The sequence below is a fragment of the Pangasianodon hypophthalmus genome, chromosome 7, assembly GCF_027358585.1.
Source record: "Pangasianodon hypophthalmus isolate fPanHyp1 chromosome 7, fPanHyp1.pri, whole genome shotgun sequence".
NCBI lineage: Eukaryota > Metazoa > Chordata > Actinopteri > Siluriformes > Pangasiidae > Pangasianodon > Pangasianodon hypophthalmus.
The window spans coordinates 20,567,493-20,591,234 of record NC_069716.1 but is presented as its reverse complement, the minus strand read 5'-3'; the positions used below and the strand labels follow the sequence as shown (position 1 = coordinate 20,591,234).

The following is a 23,742-nucleotide window of genomic DNA, read 5'->3' as shown; positions in this document are numbered from 1 at the left end:
ACTGAGGGAGGTGTACAAGAAAATAATAAAAATAATATGGCCTGCATTAGGATGACATTGTGGTGCAGTGGGTAGCATGGCCTCCTCACAGCTCCAGAGTCCCTGGTTTGATCCTGAACAGTCTGTGTGGAGTTTCCCATTTTCTCCCCATGTCCATGTGGGTTTCCTCTGAGCTCTCCAGTTTCCTCCCAAAACCACAGCAACTCTAAATTGCCCCTAAGGTGTGAATTTGTATCTGTATCTGTTTAGTGTTCAAAATATTCATATTTTTTCATATTTGGATTTAAACCAGAATGAGCGTGGTCTGTAGAAGTCATTTTTCATTCACAAATTATACCAACAAATAGCAATTTACAGAACATAACTTTATTTATTAACTCTTGAATCAGACACCTTGTGGAACTTTCTAGAAAGCTTTCTATTGTCTTTCTTTTCCAATACAAGAAACTGTTATTTAGGCCACAGTTGACAACAATAGACATCTAACAATATTTTATCAGATTTACTTTAGCTTTTGGGTTTGTTACATTCTGAAAAGATCAGAAATATTCACTGGGATGCACTTACAGTGTTGCTGCAAGTCAAAATAGGATAGATCTTTTAAGCTGCATTTAATTATCTGTAAGATTTTCTGGTGCACAATTTCTTTTAATGATACACAATTACCACATAAGTTTTACAATTTAAAAAATTAATTACATGATTATTTTTGTGGAGAGCTCCACAGAAATATGCAGTGCATAGCGTGGAGTGGCGGCTCAATATATAAAAGCATGTTTCTTTAGTTTGTCAGAAATATGGTAGAAATGTGGTTTTAGTTTGGAGCTCAGTAATGCAGTGGGGCTAAAACCGAAACTCCCAATATAGTTTCATGTTATTGACCTTACTCTCTTTTTAAAGTTCTGAGAGCAAGGTTGCCAGGATCCGTATATAATCTCTACAGTTTACAGATGCATACTGAAAATCTGAAACATTTTCCTTTAGGATGCATTAGCTGTTGAATCCATATAATGTATTCATACTCAGTTACACCCCTAGTGTGCATGGTGCCCTGTGATAGATTGGCGTATCATCCAGGGAGTATTCTCGCCTCACGACCAGTGTTCCTGGGACAGGCGCAGGATTCATCATGACTCTGACCAGGATAAAGAACTAAGTTCTAACTAGCACATTTTCTTATCATTTGCTGTACATGAAGTTATGTTCAGTTAATTATTTTTAGGTTAGAAATCTGTAACCAGATTTTTGCTGAACTGTCAAATTAATAATTTGTTTAACTAATCTCTAATATTACAGTTAGATCAATGCAGTTTAGTTTTAAGCATTTTTAAGTTCATGACATTATATTCAGTGTACCCTCTACTGAACTGCCCTTTTGATGAAGCCTTGCGTGAGGAATTTTGACCCTTTAATAAGAGAACAGTAAAGGTTTGAGTCAGCAAGTGTTATCTTGAATGATACCTCAATTCCCTCTCAATTGCCTTGGAAAATAATGACACTATCTTGGTCAAGCAGGAGGAGTAAGTCATGTGTGTTCTCTGAGCTTCATCTCAAGTACAGATTCATCATGTATCTATAAAATGTTGACACCTTGAATGTCATTGTCCAGGATAAATATGTTAGGAGAGATGTACAGCATTTTTCAATCAGAATACGATGCCTCTGTAGCAATTGCCAGTGATTTAAAATGCTGCTGTATTGCATAGTAACTATTCTGTCATGGAGCAACATATTCAGAAAAATCAAGGCAAGTTATGCCTGAGAAAGAGCTTTAACCTGGTTTGGTTTAATTAAGAAATTATACCTGTTGTTGTGACAAGCAACTGCGATATGTCAATCTGGCTGCATGAAAAAATACAGAAAACTCAAAGCTGAGCAATTATTTTGTAGAAGGACTGAGATGAGAGAACATTTTGTTACTGGTTTCAGCCTGAAACACTTTGGTTCTGTTGGGTTATTATGAATAATCATATAGGCAAGATTTGACCGCAATGAAAATGGCAAGGAGTAATCTTAAATAAGGGGTCATGAAGCATGAAAAGCAAGGGGATGAAGAAATATGCTGTGAATAAAAGTGTTGTGCTCTTTTAAAAGGTAATAAGAATATTCAGACAGTTTAGCTGGGTTAAAATGTATGTCACTTTTTTCCAACTGGATTGTTATTGTTGTATATAAGGCTCATCTACAATAGAGCATATATGTATGCCTGTGTTTTCATTCACAGCTAATACTGCAAACTGTGGACACTATATACCACTCAGCTATAAATGTTCCCACACAGCTATGTATGTTAGCCACTATGATAGGGATTTTTATTTAAATGCAATTATCTTATATTTCACAGGAAGTATACTGTAGTATACACAGTTGTCATAGTTTTCAAAGGACGTACCTATAATGTCCAATTTTCAGTATATCTAAATTTTGCATACTGCATGTACATATTTATATACACTTTTTAATGTGAAACCTTTATGATATTGTTGCAGTAAAGCATTGTCTCCTGCAATGCAGCTGCTACACAAATTATTGATGAGTCAGGACTTCCTGTCATTTGAATTTAATATGCTAATCCCAAGCAATAAATCCTGCTGCAGTCATGGCTCCATGTTAAATCAAATTAGAAATTTTTCCACATGTCCATTAGTCTTGACCTAACTGGTAGCTGCCCATAATAGGCAGCTGCTGAGAGTGTAATATCAGATAGACATACCATGCACACAAGAATATATGAGGACGTTAAATGTCCTTATTTAATTTGATTGTGTATTGACAATCTCTTTCAACCATGAGAATATTTTTTCTAATTTGTACATATTCAGCAGTTCCACAGAGGCAAGGACACATAATTTAACAAAAATAAATAAATAAATAAATAAATAAATAAATAAAAATAAAAACAATACACTGTATGTGAAACATAATAGCATTACAGGTTTTCAGCTGAAAGAAGCAATGAACTGTTTTAGTGACAGGCAAGACTCAGTAGATGGTTACCTTGAAAAATCCTTTCATCTTTTTACCCATCTGGCATGGGGTTCTGCCTGAGGTTGTTTTCAAAACGTGCACTCTGCAGTGCAGATGTAGTCTATTCACCACCAGTAGAATCTTTTTTTGCTTCTCAAATTGAGTACAAATTATTATTAGTTATATACATGACAATTTTGTACTATATTACCTAATTTGAATGCAACCATGACATTTTCTAAACATTCTCAGCAGTTTCTTTTCACATTTTCAGTAATGAATGAAGAGACATGTTACTTATGGTGGTTTTACTCAACTTGACTTGCATTCTTTGGACATAGAACATTCTTCTATGACATTCTTCTAGACACATTGCATTCTTGTCTAGTTACTTCTGCACCTGCAAGTGCTGGTCACAGGACTGTGGAACTGGGGTATGCATTTTAGATAAGTGGCATCTTCTCAAAAAAGCCATTTGCAAAAACAGCAGCTTCCGTGCACTGATATAGCACCCTCAGTGTAATCTCAGGGTCTACAGTTTCTTTAAGAGCCTCATTGTATAGAACCAATCCTTTTAATGCATAAGTTATCTTTTTAAATATCCTTTTACAAACCCCATTTTCCAAAATGTGACAAGAAACTAAATTTGAGTGAAAATTCAACTGTAGAAGAAGGAATAAAATTTAACACAAAGATACTTTTGAACCATTATTTATCCAAGGCAGAAATTATGGTTATATAACTTTTGCTTTATGACAAGTGGGATTCATAAATAGCTAGAATGTATGTTGAGACAGTAAGTTATTTTATTACTACAGTAGAGGCAATTTTCATGTTCTCTTGGGCATACAGGCATTCACATTGTTTTCTATAGCTCGATACAGTCATAATTCTGTACTAAGAAAGATTTTAGGCAATATCCAAGGATGAGTTTGTCCAGGATCAGGTATAATGGCATACGCTATACATTTAACACTGTCGCTCATTTTGTTGTGGGTAATCCCACTGACCCCACTAATCAAAGCTAAATATAAATAAATAAATAAATAAATAAATAAATAAGGATTCTGGGCTATATTGATATGGATGTGAAAATGCTTTCTGAGAAGCATAACTTCCCTGAAATGTCATTTTATGACAGCATTCAATTCACTTTCAGCAAACAAGATATTTTTATTTCAGCCCATACTGACAGACAAAAGAAAATGATAAATGCCTCCAGGAACACAGAGCTTTCTTTGAATGCTGATGAATAGAATTATCTCTACAATAAGCTATCTCATCTGAATGAAAATAATTCTTTGAGCATAAATCCTAGGGATTCCATAAATACAGATTACGTGTAAAAGAGAGCTTGAGCCCTTCTGTACACAGCACATCTGGCTTTAAAGCACAGCAGGAAAATGATCTGGAGGAATATGCACCCAGTCAAGCTGTCTGCGCGATAACGATTTTCTGTAACACATTGCCGTGAGGTGCTGCAGATAGGGATAATCCTCTTATAAAAGTAGCCTATGTTCATCATCTTCCAGGTTCTGTATTTGTACTTTTTTGGAACTTGGGATTTGTCTTTCAGGCAGACACGATAGTTTATTGAGTTCTACTTTACTCATAACCTAATCATGCACATTTTATGTTTCATTTATCTCTTCATGTTATTACTAAGCAATAGCGTAACCTTTACTGACAGAAACATACATTTTTATACACTGTGTTTTACTGGTATGCCCAATCTGTGGCCTTAATACTTGTAAGAATTCTGACAGTTCTGACAAGACTGGTATCTTTGAAAGTAGTGCATGCTTAAAAACATAAGCCAGAGGCATGTTTTTGATATTATGAGAAGTAAAATCAGTATGAATATATATACTGTATATGACTGTAACATGCCAGTGGCAATTTCTAAAGGCTCAAACAAATCTATGCTTAAAGCAGTAGACTGTACTTATAACAGTCTTATGAAAAGATGCAAAGGTTAAGGCTACGGCTTCAGCAGGGTTAGCATTCATACCTTTTCTAAAGTATGAAATGAATCCCAACCACATTGCTTTTATTCATTCCAATTTTTGCAAGTGTACAAAATTGTACTTGTTTTTATGCAAAATTCTCATTCACTACTAAAGAAAATTTATAAAATGAACATGCTTTAAAAATAATGAGGGGAAATGTGAACAGTTATTGAACAGTAAACAGTAATACGTAAAATAAGTTAAAGCAAAATTCCAGACAGTCTTGATTATGTTTTTATGATAAATTTGTTCTGTTACTTAATAGGGTCCATTATTTAACCAAATAAAAAAATATGTAATGACTGAAAAAAAAATTGGAAAGTTATTTCTTTTCTGTTCTACACTAATGCCATAGTGTGCCTTTTCTACACCTAAATTAATGCCACAGTGTGCCTTTTCTGCGCCTAAATTAATGCCATAGTGCGCCATTTCTACACTAAATTAATGCCATAATCTGCCTTTTCTGCCCTACATTAATGCCATACTTTGCCTTTTCTACACTAAATTAATGCCATAGTGTGCCTTTACCACAATAAATTAATGCCATAGTGTGCCATTTCTACAGAAAATTACTGCCATAGCGTGCCTTTTCTACACTAAATTACTGCCATCATGTACCGTTTCTACACTAAATTAATGCCATAGAGTGCCTTTTCTACACTAAATTAATGCCATAGAGTGCCTTTTCTACACTAAATTAATGCCATAGAGTGCCTTTTCTACACTAAATTAATGCCATAGAGTGCCTTTTCTACATTAATGCCAAAGTGTGCTTTTCTACACTACATTAATGCCATAGTGCGCCATTTCTACACTAAATTAATGCCATAGAGTGCCTTTTCTACATTAATGCCAAAGTGTGCTTTTCTGCACTAAATTAATGCCATAGTGTGCCTTTTCTACACTACATTAATGCCATAGTGTGCCTTTTCTACACTAAATTAATGCCATAGTGTACCTTTTCTACACTATAATAATGTCATAGGGTGTGTTTTCTACACTAAATTACTGCCAGTGTGCTTTTTTCTACTCTAATTGACTGGTATAGCTTGCCTTTTCTGTTCTACACTAATAGCATAGTGTACATTTTCTATTCTACAATAATACCAATATGCCTTTTCTGCTCTAGTTTAATACCATAGTGTTCCTTTTCTGTTCTACATTAATACCAACGTGCCTTTTCTGCTCTACATTAATACCAAGTGTGCCTTTTCTGCTCTACATTAATATCACAATGTGCCTTTTCTACTCTCACACTAATGCTGTAAGCATATAAAAATGCCTAAGACTTTTGCATACTACTGCTGTTTCACCGTCTTTGCTGTGCTTCACCAAAAATGCAGCTGACCACACACCAATGGGACAGTAACATTTTATGTTGTATGTTGATATGACACACTAGAGAGCAGATGTGTTATGAGTCTAATGTTACCTGTAAAATAGTGTAATTAAGTAATATTTTCTTAATAGCAGCTATTTAGTTTTATTTAAAAAAAAAAAATCACTGTGCCTTCTGAATAATTCTCATTGCACACCCATCACCAGCATATAGAGATAAACTGAGCTACATCATTAATTTTGAAATGAAACTAATGGAACCATTTCTTTGTTTTGTGATGGCAATAAATCATGTAAGTTTTTTGATTAATCAAGAGTGTTTAAAAGAAATGTTTAATATGTTTGTTAAACATTGTTACCCAAACTGGATGCATTTTGTGTTGCAATGGCATGTATTGTCCTTCATAAAGTAAAGCCAAGGGAGAACGTAAATGTTTCCTGCAAATTTATGGGCTCTGGGAGAGTAATACAAAACCAATTGTGTTCCCAGATAGTGGGAGACATAAAAAAGTCCTTTTTGCATTCCTTATAGCTGGCAATAAAGTAATGCATCTCTCATGTTTACAACCACCACCTTATAACACCTTTTTTTTTTATTCAGCAAATACAGCATTAGGCCAGAGAACAGATAGCAGCAGGACAAGTAACAAGAAATAACTCAGTTAGGTGCATATTAAAGTATATCAGAAGGGCATGCATTACAAGATGTTTCAGCATTGGTGGAATCTTTTGAAAAACTGATGTTAACTCTGCTTAGTGTGATAGTAAATACAATATATTATGATACATTTTATCAAAATATGACAAAAGTGTAATTATACTGTAAACCTCCAAATGCCCTCCATATAAGCAGCAACCATTAGCATTAAAATATTAATGACTTGGGGACCCTGGACGTGTAGTAAACCATGTATGCAAATCATGTACTGGGTCTCAAGTGAACAGAGCAGCAAAATTACATTTAGTCTAAGCAGTTCTGATATGTTCCTTTGTACCTAAGCAAATACTATAGGTTACCTTTGATCAAGGTGAAAGGGAATTGCTCACTTTGAAATAATTATATGTTTAGGCAAGCAAATACACCTAGTATACCTAGGTTTTAGGGTTTAGTTTTTATCTGACTGTGTTTATCTGCTTTCATATATCTTGGTATGATCCTTCCACCTTGTCCATATCAATGTGATCTGGATTTGGGTCATATTCATGATGATCACCTTGATGAACTGAAACAGCAGTAACGTCCTTTTCGCCACAAGGAGAGCAGATGACGGAATAATTCTTTTTAGCTAAAAATAGAGAGGGTGTGAACTCTGTAATCAAGTTAATTTGAGATACAGTGTGCATGAGCTAAAAAAAAAAAAAAAAAGTTGAATTATGATGGCAGTACACGTGTGCCCTTTAAGGCTAGGACACTGCTTCAAGTACCAGCTCTCTAGATAGAGTCATAGTTCATAAGGTCATTGATTCCACAAAACAGCCTTCAGTGAGATTTACTATGTAATTACATCTTTTGTACCAGAATATAATATAGAGACAATGTTATGTTTTACTGGGGTGGTTCATATTTATTTTTGGATAGTGTAGCAGTATATTGTTGTTAACAATAACACACAGGAAATGGAATTACTTAACATAACCAGATGACATTGGTATAACAATAGGGATTAGATTTTATAGACCATCCTTGTTATTACTGTTTGGTCAGTCAAACAAAATAATAAGCAGATAATCCAAGAGTTTCTCTTTGACATCAGTTTTGCAGTCCATTTAAGTAAAGACATTTAAGTAAGGAATAAAACATGATATGGCATGTAGTTTATGAAAATATTCAGTGACTGGGTGATGTGATGCCATTACCATCCTGAAGTTGACAGAGGCACCGCAAAGTCCTCTGTCTTAAAGACTCTCCCATGTCAAAAATCTCACAGAAAGCTTTATCACATCAATAATTGAACACATTTTAAGTCCCCGTTTAAATTGTTATTATCTAAACAATAATATAAACCTTGTAGTCGGCACTAATGTCTGAGCTGTGATGTTATAGAAAATTAATCAACACTTTCTGACAAATCAGAATAGAGCGTTCAACAGCACTGTGTTATAAATACTGTTACTATACTTTCTCCAGGCAACTGGACTTTAGAAAGAAGGCCATACTTTGGACTAGTTAAATGTCAGTGATGGATTTGCTCCATGAAGGGCACCAAAATAACAGTTTAGGATTGTTTGCCACGGGTCTGAAGGATTACCGAGATGCTCCACAGTAGCATGTAATCTACCGGTCTGCAGGGAGAGTAGCTCAGAATTAACATGATCACAGTGCTGGGAAGAAGCCAGATGCCATCCACAAGAAGAACTTTTTTTTTTTATGTTAAGCTGCCCCCTTGGTATATTATGCTTCTCAATCCACTTATTTACAGAGTTCAGCTGTAATGGATTTAATTTAAAAGTGTGAAGGACAAGTGTGAAGGAAAGAGATATGGACTATTGCATTATGCATTTCTAAGTTGGATGTGCTGAGGAAAAATGTTATTGCATTTACCTGCTTGGCACTGACTACACACTTAACAACCCTTTGTTAAACACCATACTTCAGGTGTGGGTACACTACACAAATACCTCACTTAAAACAGACATTATTCACTCTTCATATGCAAGTATAGAGATTCATAACTGATAGGTCCATTAAGGTGTGTAATAATAAAACCCCTAATAGACATATCAACTTTAAAATATGTTAAGTTCAGTTCTCACTGACACTTCTTGCATGTCAAGTAGCAAAGCTATATTACTATATTCACTGTGTGTCCTCTTATGGCCTGGGACTGAACCTCTGATCTTCTGGTTCTTCACAGGTTGACTTTGAGTAGTTACTCTAGGATGAGCTCCAACTGCTCAGATGAGTTTTTCCAGGCCACGAACCATGCGGAACAGACCTTCCGGAAGATGGAGACTTACCTGCAGCACAAGCAGCTGTGTGATGTGCTTTTGATAGCTGGCGATCACAAAATCCCTGCACACAGGTAAATATTCTCCCAGCCAAATTGAAACTCCAACCCTTATGATCAAAAGAGGCCTGTAAAAGAGATGCAATATTGAATGATATATTTGCACTGAGCACATTATTTTAAAAATGGCTTTTGGCCAATGGTTTTTAATGCCTATAACATACTTTGTCACCTCAGCTTTAAGAGACCATACATACATTTCACCAAAAATTAAGTGGAAATATTTTTATTTAATTTTAATCTTGCCTATGCTATCTATGTTGTATAAGGAGCCAGTTTAACATACTCTGTGGTGAAAACAGTCAGTCTAAAGATGTCTAAAACCATCCCTCACACAGTGAATATCACTCTTTGATCAAGTTGTTAGATAGCTACATGTCATATCAAAACAGACAGAAAACTAATCAAAAGTTTGTAATTAGATACTGTCAAAATGTCTACAGTGCTCCTGTGCCACAGTCAGAATGAAATCTTTAAAAGTAATTTTCTCCATTTTCACTTTTTGGAGTAACCAGACTTTAAAATGCTAGAACTTTACTTCTGGTTGAAATTCATGCATAAGACAAATTTTCAGCCACATATATATGCAGGCTTTTGTCACCACTGTTCTCTCATTTCTTGACATCATGAAATTAAAATACATATAATTGTCTGTGTATAACTGTTTTACTTGCATACACATAGCTCCTGTGTTTTGATGTAACACACTAGGAAAATGCATTTAGGCTACCCCAGTAGCTGACTGTGTCAATGAACTCAATCAAGGTATTGCCAGCTCTGCATGGAGTAACCTGGTTAAACAACAACAACAACAACAACAACAACAACAAAAACCTAACAAACAAAAAAACCCTACTCCGCATGCTAGTGTGTGAGATTAATGTCTCCCTCACAGAGAAAGATGCAGAGAAGTAGTACTTTTATATGGACAGCTACAAAGAAAAACCTGGATGTTAATATAATAAGTGGTTCTTTTCTATTCTTTTCTTAATGACAGGCTTGTTTTAAGCGCAGTTTCAGACTACTTCGCTGCCATGTTCACCAACAACGTGCGGGAGGCAAAACAGGATGAGATCAAAATGGAAGGTGTTGATCCCGAAGCACTGAGATCATTAGTTCATTTTGCATACACTGGTTAGTATCTAGTTTCTGGTTTTCATATATATATATATATATATATATATATATATATATATATATATATATATATATATATATATTTTTTTTTCAGGATTGGACAGTAATGTATTTAAAGTGGGTATCTTTATATTCTTAAACCTTGTAAGCCTTTACAATACTTCACTATTAAGGGATACATACAGCTTATAGTTGGATGTCTTCCCTTTTCTGGCTCTATCAAGCAGAGTACCTAACAATTTCAAGGCCAGCTTCTTTTTTTTGACCTTGTGGATGCATTCTCTCCCACAAAGCTGCTAGCATTATGTGAGTCAACATAAATCTTCTTCAGTTGAAAGGATTTCTGAGATTTTTTTTTTTCAATTTTATAGGTGTACTTGAGCTAAAGGAAGAGACAATTGAGAGCCTATTAGCCGCAGCATGTCTTCTCCAGCTCTCGCAAGTTATTGAGGTCTGCTGCAACTTTCTAATGAAACAACTTCACCCATCTAACTGCCTGGGGATCCGCTCATTTGCTGATGCTCAAGGATGCATGGATCTGCTGAATGTGGCACACAACTACACCATGGTAGGACTGGCACTATGTTTGAAATAACTAAAACTTAAAAGGGTATTTAGACTTAAAATGTACATATCTTTTTAAAATAAAAAATGAAAGGCCTATTGTTGTTCTACAATATTCTTTAACACTTTCCATGCTAGATAACTTGTGCATAAACTAAATTTTATCTTTAATGCATTTAAAGCATAACCATTTTTTTCCCCCGTGATTTATTTTCCCACTAAGTTGGCTTGGTATGTGTATGCAGGCTTTATGATGTTTTCAAATGTAGCACAAGCTACTTTGTCCAAAAAAAACAACACATTTAGTATTCTCTGGGGCTTCAGGACCCACCACACATATTTGTCAGATGACAAGCCACAGCCAAAGTGCGGAAACAACTTAGGAGGATGACTGTTATCTCCTGAAGGACATCTGCACAGGCTGTTTACACAGTGCTTCCCAAATCAGTGAGGTTAATCTAATCAGAGAGCACAAGCAGGGAAACTTCCTTTTCAATCACTTCCCTAATGGACAGGGGGCGAACAGGGCTTCCTGCTCCACCATCCGTTGTGTTCAGATTAAAAAAGTTCTGTTTTGATAAGCTTGTTTTTGTCCTTTCCCTGTGCAATCCTGACATCCTGTTTCTTTGTGTAACACTGTCAGTGTGTCAGTAACCTAAGCTCTATTCTACTCTCTGTCTCAATGAGAGATGTCACTGACATTTAGCTGTCTCACACCAGGCAGAAAAGTGTCAGTATGTTTGCTGTGTACATGAAAATAATAGAAATATTTAATGGCCACTTATTGATAATAGGAAAGGCCTAATTTCACAAAATCAAGTCAATGCCTCTTTAGGTAATTTTCCTCATAGTATAATTATAGTTATTCTTCTCTTGATTCTTGGTAATTACTGAATAACATGCATTTTGATGAACAACAGAATAATAAGCCTGGAAAAATGAGGTTAACCAACTATCCCACTCATGTATAAACAGCTTTTGCTCCATATTAATCTGTTTTTAACTCAATGTTGCGAACACTTACATCTAACAGTATTAATATGTTCATCTGTCTGTGATTATTATGTCCCTTTAATGAAAAATGAACACCAACGGAAGTAGGACTAAAATCCATATTAAAGAACGGCTGGAAAAAAAAAAAAAATCAATGCCATTTGCTAAGCTCTAAAAGCCCATGGACAAATTTAGATGTGCTATTTGAACAATATCAGAGATCAAACTAATTTTTCTCCATGACACATTCAAATAAAAAAAGATCACAACACACGACTTATAAAGCATACTTTGGAGTGCTTTACGGATGATCTTGAATTTCTTTATGCTTTTAATGTAACATTATAAAATAGTTTATTGAGGACATTCTAGTAAACAATTAGGCAAAGCATTAAATATCAGGCCATTACCTTACAGATTATATGGTAGATTATCAGTAGGGCTTCTACATAATAAAGTAGAACAATATGAATGTAATGGAAATCAGCTAAGGATAAATCGTAACTTATTGAGGTTCAGTGCAATATACAGTATATTTACAAGGCATTTGCTTTATAACTGGACAGTACTGCTACAGTGCACTGAACTTTTCTAATTAGACTACATTCATCTTTCAGGAACACTTTTTAGAAGTCATTCAGAACCAGGAGTTTCTCTTACTTCCTACAATGGAAATAGTCAAGCTACTGTCCAGCGATGACATCAATGTTCCAGACGAAGAGACCATTTTCCAGGCACTGATGATGTGGGTGCGCTATGATGTGCCACATCGGCAACAAGATCTAGGATTATTACTTGCCTACATACGCCTACCCCTTCTGCCGCCTCAGGTTTGCTTATGACACACCATCAGATTCTGTGATCTGTGGAGCTGGAGCAGCACTTGATTTAATGCAATCACTTAGTACTGAGAAAAAAAATTATATTTTTTGGAAGACTTTTTACTCAAAATGAGTTTAAGTGCTTTTAATGTTACAAAATCACTTGCTGGGATTATTTTGACAGGGACGGCTGAAATAAATGTGCTAGCAGGGCTAAGATAAAAAGACACCAATATAAAGTTTTATTTTTTGCACCAACATCACTGTTAAAAAATACCTTAAAGCAGACCATTTTGCCTTATTTTGTGGTCGTAATAAAAATTCACAGAATGGTATGAAGAATGGAGGCTGGAGCTGATTTCTTTCTAGCCAAGAATGTAGAATCGTGCAGCCTGTCAGTGACAGTTGTGTCAGGTGATTACATAGAGTGAAACATCCCCTAGATTTGATCTCCATTTGGGCTGATATTATTCACTCTGCTTTGCTTAACATATCCGTAACAAGTCATCAGCGTATGCGAGAAGGCACATGTGAAATACAGTTGCAGGTGCAATGAGCTGGATTATTTCGTCTATCATCATTTTTGCCACTGGATGAGAAAGTAGAAGTAGAATATATGACCAAAAGTTTGTGGACATCTGGCCATCACACCCATATGTGCTTTTTGAACATCCCATCCCTCCTTTGCTGTAACAATAACCTCTTCTGGTAAGCCTTTTTGATTTTCAAGCATGGCTGTGAGGATTTGCTCATTCAGCCACAAGAGCATTAGTTAGGTTGGGCAGTGATGTAGGGCAAGAAGGTTTGGTGCGCAGTCAGCATTCCAATTCATCCCAAAGGTGTTGAGTGGGGTTGAGGTCAGGACTTTGTGCAGGCAACTCGACTTTTTCCATTCCAGCCTTGGCAAATCATGTCTTCATGGACCTCGCTTTATGCACAAGGGCATAGACATGCTGCAACACGTTTGGGCTAGGTTCCTTACCACACATTGTCCAACTCAATACAAACTACACAAAAGGACACCAAAGTATTTTAGTCTGAATGAAAGGGTTACAATTTTTCTGTTCGAAAAATTTAGAAATCATGAATGAAGCTGACTAAGTGTGAGTAATAGTTTGCTTAACATCATTCTTATTATGTCATCAATCAGACCTCAACACTAATAGTTTTAACAACGATTTATTGTTAGATATTAGATTTTAGTTCTCCCATCTAATATCAAAAGCAGCTGTCACTGTATTTAGAAAATTTAATATGAAGAAAAAAAATCTTAATGGCCAATATAACCATATTTTTCTAATGTTGAGACATTTGCCATTATGTGTGTTATGTTGTAGCTTCTTGCTGACTTGGAAAACAATAAGATGTTTTCTGAAGATCTGGAATGTCAAAAGCTACTGATGGAGGCCATGAAATACCATTTACTGCCAGAGCGTCGGCCTATGCTACAAAGTCCAAGGACCAAACCACGCAAGTCCACTGTAGGGGCACTCTATGCAGTAGGAGGCATGGATGCCTCAAAAGGTGGACAATCAGTTTTTTTACTCTGAGTTATTGTTCACACAGTGATGTACTGTTAAACACCATATGATACATTGGATTGTCATGTATTGTCACATGTCAGACAGCTGATATTTACAAATTGGCTTTTATTAAGGTGTCATATAACCAGTAATAACAAAGGAAATCTTGCAAGATTGTGAGATCAATAAAGCCTCAACTTTATGTTGAGGATGAATTGCAACAAACAATTATTAATATTGAAATATTGATTCTGCTTGGAACTGTGTTACATAACATTTTTACATTATACTGTTTTTAGTCCTACAGATGCAGCTTTAATACAGAACCTGATTTATATGTTGTTAGTCTATAAAGCTTTCATTTAGACCTCTTTACCTGCTGCCAATGAAGAAAAAACACTTGGATTTGAAAAAAAGTATAATATTTAAGAGTCAAATACAAAAATATATTTAGAAATTATTTTAAAAATCCATGACTATGGCACTTAACTAAAAACTGTGCTTTTAGGTTCTACAACAATAGAGAAGTATGATCTTCGCACTAATACATGGATCCAGGTTGGCATAATGAATGGCCGGAGGCTTCAGTTTGGTGTAGCAGTCATCGATAACAAGCTCTATGTGGTAGGGGGAAGGGATGGCCTCAAGACATCCAATACGGTGGAGTGCTATGATCCACTCACTAAAGTGTGGTCCGCCATGCCTCCTATGTCAACCCACAGACATGGGCTAGGTACATCCTTTGCCTCTTTCATTAATGTTTTCTTTCTATTATATAATTAGAATTTCACACATATTTTGACATAAGTTGTGTGATGGGAAATGGATTTGCAGTACTCGTTAAAAGGCCTTGCAATCCAATTATAGAGCTTGCATAACATTTTTATTTGCAGGGAACATAGTGAAACATAGTAACAATTTCTTTGTTATTATCCAGGACCATGTATAGTTCTGAAAATTACAAATGATAGCTGGTGTCTGATTACAACCTGAATTGATTAGCCTTATATTCATTTCGCTATGTCATGTAGCTATCCAACAACTTGATCAAAGCATTACATTCATTAAATTTTTAGGCAGACTGACTGCATTTACTGCTGCGTTTGTTAACTGGCCCCTTATCCTATCTGTTCTCTGTAGGCAGACAACCAAGACAAGGTACTAAAGTAACCAAAATAAAAACACTTCCATATCATTTTGGTAAAATAAATTTTGTTTTTCAAATGAAGATGTCAAAGTATATTATTGGCAGACAAATTAAATTTTGGTCGAAGTCCAATTTTTCATTTTTGGCTGTCTTCTAGAATTCAACCAAAGCGACAACCAATGGGTTTTCCTAAGCTGCCTCACAAGAGTCATCTTATATTTTTACTCAGATTTGTCTACAAAACATAACTGCCCATGGTTAACATAACAGTTTTTTGATGAACAGAGAAATAGCCTCAAAAGGTGTGAAATCATGAAAAGTTGTCGTTTGTAATTCTTAGGGCTCTCTGCTGCTTGCGAGACAAATTGTAATTACAGTGAAACTGGCATGTTTCCGACTGTTCCAACTGATGCCCTCTGTTGAAGCTAGCGTGGCTCATGAGCTGCAGAGCTTAGTAGCAGGGTCCCAGCTGGGGTGGGGCTAATTTCTGGACCTGAATAATGTAAACAGTAGCCTGAAAAAAAAAAAAAACTAGCCAAATCCATTATACAATACTACTGTGAACAGAAGTTTAAAGTATATTTGATATATTCTGATTGTTTTAGGCCTAGAAAAACATTTAAATGTTACAAACAGCATACTTAAATAAAAAATAAATAACTCTAACAGCCTAGAGCAGAACAGGGAAAACTGTGTAAAATAACAATTTCAATAAGTAAGTAAGTAGTATATATCTATGTGAATCATGTATTAAACTATATGTACTGTATTCACAACATAACTAACAAAAAAAGATGTGGATCAACACAGAGACTGGGTGGACCAGTGGATCAATAGACTAATCTGACTGATTCTGACAAATAAACACATTATAATCTCAAGCTAACAGAGTAAACAAATGAGCACAGGAGAAACAACTTTGTAAGAGACCACATCTATTTCCATAATGGCACTATAGGCAAATTGGACATGATTAAGTCCACTCCATTAGCTTGTCTGTGTACATAAATCTGGTGACTGTACAATCTACTACCAGTACATACTAATACACTCACACCAGTAAGCTAATCAAATAAGATGACACATCTAAAGTACCTGACACAAATCAGCTGATGCCAACACAGTGAACAACTGAGAAGAAAATATTCGTTAAGTACATGGCAGGCAATTCCGGAAGAAAATTGACTGCAGTGTTCTTCAGTGGAATTTATAGCACCTTCATAAAATGGATGCACCATGAGGTCTCCGCTACTGTGCAATATTAGAGCCAATTCAAAATGGGGTTCAAAGGACAGTTTATATGTTGAGAGCCAAAAAGCAACAGCCAGAGATTTATTACAGAAGCATGAGGAACCTTTCTGCAGCGGAGGTGGCAAGATGCTGCATGAATACTTAATGGCTGCTCCTCAGGGCCAGCCACTGGGCAAACTATTCAGCTCCTGGTGCTTCGTTTAAGAGAGAACCTTTTGATTCTCATCTCAATTAATGCAGTGACAGTCTCATTTAAATTTTGCCATTTTTGTAGCTCTGCTTTTAATAAATGGGATCTGCTGAGAGAAAATATTAAGGAGATACATACCATTAGAGGGAACAAAAGCACACGCACTTTCTTTCTTTCGTCTGAAAAGGGATCGCTGTCCTGGAAGGGCCTATGTATGCGGTGGGAGGGCATGATGGATGGAGCTATCTGAACACAGTCGAGAGGTGGGACCCCCAGGCAAGACAGTGGAATTATGTGGCCAGTATGTCCACTCCTCGCAGCACAGTGGGAGTCACTGCTCTCAATGGAAAGTAAGCGATTTTCTCTTTATCTCCCTTTTACAGATCCACAATAATTTTTGCTAATATTTCACAAGTAATGTAATAACAATTGCACAGATTTAAGATTTGTTGACTGGTGGAATATCTGAAACAAATGTTTCATGAAAGATGCACAGTTTCACAGTTCAGGGATGTAACCTAATACGTATACATTATTTGGATTGAACAGATAATGTGTTCTAAACAGATACAAATACAGATAAGAATAAGAAGCACACTATTAGTTTTTGTTTTGTGTTTAGAAAGCTTCCCAGAAAGTTTCACAATTGCTGTGCATTACGAATGGGATCCCATGGGACGCAACAAAAGATTCAAGCGAGCAAGAAGTGACAGTGCTGGCATTGTCTGGGGTCATACTTAATAATAATAATAAAAAAAACTTTCTTTCATTTTAAGTACAAATATGGATATTTGGGGCACTAAACATATACAGACACAGGGAGTGGCATTTCTAGTTATGATGAACAGTAAGTACATTTTGCCGCTTATGGACAGGATACCCTATCAAAATGCCCAACTGTGATAAACACCTGCTTTGTATGAACACGTTTACTAAAATATTAATCTATTTAATTTAATGCATCTTGATGTCACGGTATAGGAATAGAAAAGATAAGAGTACCCAAGATTTTCTACAGAGCATTACTTAATTTACTAGTGCCATCTCGACCCTCTCATAATGACAAATCCTACTATAGCTACCCCAACCAATATTCATTATTGCTCTGGAATGTCTCACCACCAAAATAATAAGCTCTGAGACCAGAGAGTCTCCAGTGCCTTTTACATTAGAGTCACTTTCTCTGTTCAGTTGGAAAAAATGGAGAGATGTCAGACTGGTATTTGTCCTGGTGGTGGAAAACAGCCGCGCATCTCACTGAAAACACCGACAAACCCTAGGGCATTTTTGAATTCAGGGGAAAAACAACCTTGAAGCTACCCTTCAAGCCTTGTGGCCTACATTTCAAAGTGATTCATTGAGTGCTATGAATCATCCAGTGATTCACTGAATTGTTAAAAACAGGACATATGACACAGTTCTTATAAAATGGCTTTGTATTCTAAACATAAATTAACCCCTTAAACTCTTGGGTTATGATTCAGTTACTCATATTAAAGCTGATTATACACTAATTACTGTGAATTACCCTGTAGCTACAGTGACACTAATAGATAAGGTATGCAGTTACAAGCATGAAGAATGTAATCCTGAACCCACTGAGTTGTCCTGGGCACAGTTGGGGAACATTGCCGTTAATAAGACAAAAAATGCAGCTTGTCAATATTACACAGAGACCAAAAAATACAGAGATGGGTATACATCTTTGTAATGCAATTCATAAAATTAAAGTCAGATAAATAAATTTCATATAAAACCACATTTGCTATATTTAAGAATCTATCCCTTTTGTCACTGAGATACAGACTGCACAACCAGATTTATTTATTTATTTGTCATAAGCAAATTATATAAAAAGATCACTCACCGTTAGTTAAATTCTGTTGTTTTCACATATCCATATTATTTGCTGACTTCTGACTCATATTTCACTCAACACTTACAATCCTTGCACTGTGGGAGTAGCTTTCACGTTAAGTACTGTGCAGTTGCTTAGCTACCCCCTGGCAAACATTTGCTAATCCTTTTATTGATTTTACTTGGCAAATTAAACACATTTATAGCATGTGTTCCTCCAGGGAAGGATTACAATAAGGACTAAGGTCACTGTAAAGTGTCTATGGTAGTCAGCAGTCCAGTTCACTCACAAACTCACCTAGTCTTGGCCTACTTCTAAGCTAGGCTCCTAAAGGAAGAGTCCACCCTGAAAAAAATTAAATATGTTTATAGTGAAATATTTTTGATGTGTTTAGATATTCTGGTAATAATTAGTTGGTTGATACTGTATTTTCATTATTTCCATGAGAAATTACTGGTTCTGTGCCATACTGATGTCACAAGGGGGCCATAGCTAAGCAGGTACCATGGTGTTTAATAGGAGGAGATAACGTCAACAATCTAAAACATAAGGTATAATGGTCAGGTTTCACTGTAACTCCTAAAAACAACACAGCAATCGTTTCTATTCTTACTCACCATTACTCCAGCGATGTTTCATGTCACATTAATGAGAAATCTAACACAGGAGTACTGGAGACAGCAAACGTTGGACTCCAAGAATGCAACGCAGCTATCCGATGCAGTTGTGCTGAGTTAGTCACCTACTGTAGGAGATGACAAGCATGGTGTTGATGCAGTATTAGCATGAAGGTTTTGAGAAGAGTGTAAAGATTAGGACGTAAGAGAGCTGGACAGACTAAAAGACTAAAGCGTTGCTGCATCAATCTCTTTAGGTAGAAATGAAGTAAGCAGCTAAGTCTCACTGGCACCACTCACGGCAGATAGTCGAACGACATTGTGGGTAATGCAAACCATTAACTGAAGAAAATAGATCAACATGTCTATGAGGCTTAAAGAAAAAAAGTCCACTGAATGCCACTTAAGATCACATGTGATTTAAGACATTCAGAGTGGACACTGTCAGGTCTCCTGCAATTCAAGCTACAGATTAATATCAAATCAGCCTTTGTGTTTAGAAGAGTTTAATTTAAATTACAAGTTTTTTTCTCCTATAGACTTTAAGCTAAATCCTCCCAATGTCTCGTGGGGGAGGGGATGTTGGCTTGGGGTTGTCACTTTGGATAGCCACCTTTGAAGCTGGCCAGGACCTGCTATTATATTCTACTGTGGATTGTGTGCTGTATATCTAATATGCAATACTATATTCATGAAGTATATTATTATATTACTATTCCGTTTTAGTCACTGTAATGAGTTTGAATGTTCTATCTGTACTCCATTGCTTCAGGCTGTTCGCAGTGGGTGGACGTGACGGAAGCTCGTGCCTGCGTTCCATGGAATGTTTTGATCCTCACACTAACAAATGGAGCATGTGCGCACCAATGGCGAAGCGGAGAGGAGGAGTGGGCGTGGCCACCTACAACGGCTTTCTGTACGCGGTCGGCGGCCATGACGCACCAGCTTCAAACCACTGCTCTCGCCTCTCTGACTGTGTGGAGAGGTAAGAAGAAACAGCAAAACCTTCTTCTGCACACACGCCGAAACAGCTTACAAAATGTTTAAGGTTCAGCTACCTGAAGGGCTGCGCAGGCAGGCACGCCTTTCCTCTTAAAAATGAATAAATAAATAAATAAAAAAAACCCTTACCTTACCGCTGTGGAATGTGGCGCTTAGAGAGCTGATAAACTGACTCCATCCTCCCCCTGCTGGTCATACACAGCAACTGCACGACTAAAGTTAGGGTTAGGTTTAGGTGCAGGCATTGATTAGCTGCTTTAATAATTATTCTTATCTTTACAATTATTATTATACAAGTATTATGGAAGCTTCTCACAGGGGTAGTAAAATAAATTTGTTTCTTATTATTAACTGTTTACATTACCAGTGCCAACTAATCATTTTAGTGTTTGGGAGCGCTTGCCAGAGCTGTACAGTAAAAAATGCCATTGATTTTTCTCTAAATCAAAGTAAAAGCATTGTGTGTGTGTGTGCTCGTGTGTATTTATCATTTTAAAGGCCATTATTACTTTATTAACATTTATTACTTTATTATTATTATTGTGGATTCTATGATCATTACTAGATTATTAGATTATTAGAGTAAATATTCACATTATATAATACTTTTATTCATAATAACTAGTAACTTATAACAAACATATTATGTTAACAACAGTAACATATTATGAATGCAATTATTATTAAATACTTTTATATTCTTTATTTAATTATGATTATAATTAATAATGAATGTCTGATAATCATCAGGAAGTGAATAACAAGTCAATAATAAAAGATAATAAAAATAATTATATCAACAAATTTTCCTGTATTATAAATCGTCACTGATACTTTTATATATAACTAATAATTAATAACATACACTATGATAATTGTTATTCTTGTACTTATACTATATGATGCAACTTTGAAGAACTATAACTGAAAGTATAATATACTAGAAGAGTACAAAATATTTTAGTGGTGCTTTTTATAATGCAGACTGCCTCTTAAGTCACACAGACATAAATCTGTGAGCAAGGAATAAAAACCTCCCTAGTAATGAAAAGCACTTGAGTTATGTTTGCTTTCAAGTTGGATTTCAAAATCTTTCTGTGCTGCCGTGGCAGGTATGACCAAAAAACAGACACGTGGACCATGGTGTCGTCCCTCAGTGTTCCACGTGACGCAGTGGGAGTGTGTTTGCTTGGTGACAGGCTGTATGCAGTGGGTGGATACGATGGCCAATCCTATCTAAACAGCGTAGAGTCCTATGATGCACAGAATAACGAGTGGACTGAGGTAATTTTGATCAGTGCTACATTGTGCATTGTTTTGCCTTGTCACATTGCTCAGCATCTGGCCTAATTAAACTTTGTTTTATCTATTTTTGAGGCTTGTTGATTTCACATCTTATTTTTAAAAGAAGCCTATTTAATATAATGTTGTTGGGACTTGAACCCCCTTGAAAAGTAAACTGTTAATGTTCTTGCAGCAGTCAGATGATCAACAGACATCGAGAGGAAGTGAAAGGCTTTCCTTCTATTGAGTGCTTTTTCCATCATGCCACAATAGCAGTGAACAAACACTGACGTAACCCTTCAGTCATTCATCAAGCATGTGTTAATCTCTCATTCACCCAGCGAGCATGTGTTATGCCTTACCACTTAGACACATACTCTGTATAAGAAAGACCTGCAGTAGAAAGGGATAATGTGAGTGGAAGTAGGGTGGAAGGGTGCATTCAGTAGGGTCACACTTGTGGATATTGGCCATTAACCTCTGTCTCTTTTGCTGTTCTAGGAGGTGGCGCTGAACATTGGCAGAGCTGGGGCCTGTGTGGTGGTGGTGAAATTGCCTTGAGTATTCAGGCCATGCTCTTACAGGAGACACACCAGCAGTGGAAAACAGACTTTTGATGTCAACATGTGGAATTTTTAATTTTAGTGTTCGTTCCTATCTCGCTTGGATGACAATAATGTGAAGGGCCTCCTTCTTGAGTATCGCCTAATAGCTGAGTATTGCAATAGTAGACACTGAAAATAAATGTGAATGTATCAAATCTCTGCATATAACACTTTACACTTTGACTTTAGAAATTAGAATTTCTTTCTTTTCTTTTTTTTCCACATAGATATATCTAAGCCAATCAATTCAAGAATAGAGTGATGTTTACCAGATTTGTTTTCATGTATACATTGTGTCCTTATGTATTAATAACTTTCAGCAACCCAAAGTGAAATGCATTTACAGAATAGGATAAACTACAGACTTCTTTATTTAATTTATGTGTTTTAAGAAAAAGAAATATTTTTGACTCTTCGACAATGCATTTAAAAACACTGTGAACACGTGTAGTTGTGAGCTTGCATTACTACGCTCAAAAATGTTTTGGAGATCATTCACACACAAGTGTTATAAACTTTTTATGTAAGCCTAGACATAGCATGAAACTACTCAACACACATTTTTAAGAAGCTTTCAATGAAGTAGCTGCAAAACACCAAAGTATCATGTGATAGTAGTCATGCCTTTTAATGTTTACAAAATAGTGAATATACAAATATATCATATTGATATTTCACATTACTGTATAGTTTTTTGTAATTATGTCATGTATATATTTCCTGAATCAGTGTTATAAATGTATTTTATGATCATCTTTTTTTTCCTGGCATGCTGCTTGGGTATATTTGAATGCCACACTATAATGCTTTCGTATGTTATCAAATCCATTTCCAGAGGTCAACACTACTATGTTTGGATTAAGGCAGTGTTTATATGTTTTGACCTCTTTCCATTGCCATGTAGGTGAATATTTCACAAGTGATACTGACATAAAATTTCTGAATTAGAATTTAAAAACACCCATAACATGAGTTCTCAAAAATACTTTTTATTTGTACTTAGTGATTTGCTATTTGTATCAAGCGAGATTTACAGATACATGTATTTTACTTTTCATCATTTTATATAGCATGTAAACATAAATAAACTCTTTTCTCCCTCTTTATCTACTTTTCTGCCTCTCTGATCATTTCAGTGACATTCTGCACATTCTGCATTCTATGTTGTGTCCAGGACCTCACTAAACACACTTTTCACACATGCCACATCAGAATATTATTACACTGTAAGTCCATGATTCTCAAAGCTGGGTCTGTGAATCGTAGTTAGGTGGTCTGTGATATTTAAAATTTTGTTAGAGTGGAAATCACAACCTCCCATTATCACAGATATGATATTTATTATTGAGGTCCTATAGTTATTAACCTATTTGACTGGACGCCTTAACTGAATTGGTTTAATCTAAACAAATAATAATAATAAAAAAC

General features: G+C 35.8%; 1 protein-coding gene across 2 annotated transcripts in view; it reads left to right on the top strand.

Annotated features, from left to right (window-relative positions):
• klhl4 (kelch-like family member 4) overlaps positions 1-23,424 on the top strand; it is a 32,697-nt gene extending 9,273 nt beyond the window's left edge. For both annotated transcript variants that reach the window (XM_026917745.3, XM_026917742.3), the window contains exons 2-11: positions 9,170-9,337; positions 10,320-10,456; positions 10,831-11,027; positions 12,634-12,846; positions 14,175-14,361; positions 14,869-15,093; positions 17,136-17,298; positions 20,196-20,408; positions 21,538-21,709; positions 22,211-23,424. In XM_026917745.3, the coding sequence (XP_026773546.1) occupies positions 9,195-9,337; positions 10,320-10,456; positions 10,831-11,027; positions 12,634-12,846; positions 14,175-14,361; positions 14,869-15,093; positions 17,136-17,298; positions 20,196-20,408; positions 21,538-21,709; positions 22,211-22,270 (1,710 nt within the window). In that variant the 5' untranslated portion in view covers positions 9,170-9,194 and the 3' untranslated portion in view covers positions 22,271-23,424. The remainder of the gene's footprint in view (positions 1-9,169; positions 9,338-10,319; positions 10,457-10,830; positions 11,028-12,633; positions 12,847-14,174; positions 14,362-14,868; positions 15,094-17,135; positions 17,299-20,195; positions 20,409-21,537; positions 21,710-22,210) is intronic.
• Positions 23,425-23,742: the final 318 nt, after the last annotated feature.